This window comes from Hevea brasiliensis, chromosome 9, assembly GCF_030052815.1.
Source record: "Hevea brasiliensis isolate MT/VB/25A 57/8 chromosome 9, ASM3005281v1, whole genome shotgun sequence".
NCBI lineage: Eukaryota > Viridiplantae > Streptophyta > Magnoliopsida > Malpighiales > Euphorbiaceae > Hevea > Hevea brasiliensis.
This window is the reverse complement of record NC_079501.1, coordinates 32,600,184-32,602,585: the sequence shown is the minus strand read 5'-3', so window position 1 is coordinate 32,602,585 and position 2,402 is coordinate 32,600,184. Positions and strand designations below refer to the sequence as shown.

The 2,402-nt window shown below is 33.1% G+C and overlaps 1 protein-coding gene across 1 annotated transcript; it reads right to left on the bottom strand.

Moving 5' to 3' along the window:
- Positions 1-911: 911 nt before the first annotated feature.
- On the bottom strand, positions 912-1,550 carry LOC131183407 (late embryogenesis abundant protein At1g64065-like). The gene has a single exon (XM_058154184.1). The coding sequence runs from the start codon at positions 1,548-1,550 to the stop codon at positions 912-914; it is 639 nt and encodes a 212-aa protein (XP_058010167.1).
- Positions 1,551-2,402: the final 852 nt, after the last annotated feature.

Sequence of the window (2,402 nt, the reverse complement as noted above, 5' to 3'; positions counted from 1 at the left end):
CCTCTTCGCGCGTCGTTTTTGGCTTCCTGGAAGGCCGGCCGGCAATGAGGGAAGGCTGGGGCGGCGCGCCGGTGAGGTGGGGAGGGCTGATTGGCGGCGGCGCAGTGTGAGGAGGAGGGAGGAGAGAGAAAATAGGAGAGAGAGGAAGGGGGACGGGACGCGTGGGGAAAGGAAGAAGAAGAAGAAAAGAAAAGAAAAGGCCGGTCCGATCCGGTCCGGTTAGATTCGGCCGGTCCGATTCAGGATACAAAATTTTGAATTTTTTACTTTGTCTTGGAACCGAAAACGAGGCTTAAAAATTCTGAAAAAATTCTAAAAAACTTAGAAAAATTCGTAGAGTCTAAATATATTTTTAGTTTTGCCACATGGTCTTTAAATTAATTTTCAAAAATCATCAAAGTTTTATATTTTTGAAAAATCGAACTCGATTTCTAAAATCCGAAAAATTTCAAATAATTTCTCAAAAATTTAAATAAAATAAAATATTAATATTTACCTACAAAATAATAAATTTAAAAATTTTGGGTGTTACAATTTGGTATTTATATTTATAATTTTTTCATCTATACTATATTATTGTTAACAGAAATTTATAATATTACAAATAATAAAGTAAGTCCGTGTAGAGCACGGACATACGATTTGTTAAGTATCGGTTCTTTAATTTCAATAAACTCACTATTAATATTAAAAACCTAATAATCAAATAATTAATTTATAGAGTGATTAGAGAATTCATGCTCCTAATTCCCTATTATGGAATACAATGATGATGACTTTAAATACAAATAGAAAAAAAGAAAAAAAAAAAGGATTGCATTGCATATATAAATGAAACGCACAATAAAATAAAATAAAACCCCAATGCTCAAAAAATTTTTTTTTTTTAAAAACCAGCATATATGTTGCTTTCACTTGCAACTGAGATTTTGAAGCATCTTGGTCGAGACATTAAAGGTGATGGTGCAGTTCATTTGAGCAGATTTGTTCTTCTTGATAACCTTCAACAATTCCACTTCGCCACTCAACTTGGCTTGACTGTTCAATGTCAAAACGTTAGAGTCCAATTCACTCCCAAGATTTTCAGTACTAGGCAAAGAAGCAGAATTCAATTCCACTGCCACATCAACTTTTTTGGTGGACCGAGCTTTGGCCCTAGCCTTCGGAACCATGGCTTGCCCTATAGTCACACCCTGGTACAAAAACGTGACATTACCAGCATCAAATTTATAGTGACCAAAGTTGGTATTTTTCACTTTAACTTGGGCGTTAAACCTCATGTTAAATGAAGGTAAACCTGAGGTTTCAGTTTGCATACTTTCAATAGTTAGGGTTCCCAGCCTGAGTTTTGGGGTCCTAATTTTCAGTACAGTGAGAGCAAGCAGAAGAATGATACCAGCCTGAAACACTGCCAGGACTGCAACATAAACAGCACATTTGATCCTTTTCTTTCTTTTGAGCTCCTTAGATGATGGAGGTGCAGCTTCTTCATCGCTTCTATGGTGTCCATTGGCTGGGGCAAGTGGATACTCCTGGTTCTTCTCAAACATTTTCCTCTTGAACGAGTGTAAATCAACTCAAAGGAAATTGACCTGGGGTAGTGTTGATGATGTGTTTGTTGTGCAATTAAGCTACTATATATATAGTGTTTGCGATCTACTTTGGTCAATTTTATTAAACAAGTTAATATAATTACTTGCACACAATATGCTCTTATAAAATATGATATGGAGGTAACTTTCCCTGGAAAATATATATATGACTTGGCTAGCGGAAACAGCATTTATACTTAATTAATTAAGGCCAAATGCATCTAACGATGATTATTTTTTTCCTTCTAGATGGTCTCATGACTTAGTTGATGACTTATATCATTTGGTAGGGATTATATAATATGCATAAGTTTCATCCTCTTAATTAATTTCTTTTTTATTTTTTTTATATATAATTAATTAATTATGATATTTAAATTCAATCTCTTTTAATTTTGAAGACGATTTCATATTTTTTTCCAGAATTTAATGTAAGGTTATTTTTATTTTTTAATCTTTATTAATATAGAAAATCTCAATAATAATTTACAATTTACGACTATAAATTCATGTTTAAATGCATATTTTAGTTTTGTTTAGTGACTAAGTCAGCGTCTCCTTTGTCATTGGTTCGTTGAATATTTCCGTACTACAGTACTTTCGAAACGACACAGTTTATATATATATATGATATATTCAAACAAAAGCAGAAGGTTTACTTGTTCAAAATTTAACGTCATGCTTTTGAATATTCTATTGGCGACTCATTGTTACTTAAGATGAGTAAATGGACCAGTGACTTGTTTCTTGTACAAGTCCAACTTCCTTGTTATTAATAGTTTATATAAATATGGTAAGAATTAGAAAAGT

Coding starts and splice junctions, on each gene's coding strand:
- LOC131183407 (XM_058154184.1), bottom strand. CDS start 1,550: ATGTTTGAGAAGAACCAGGAGTATCCACTTGCCCCAGCCAATGGACAC.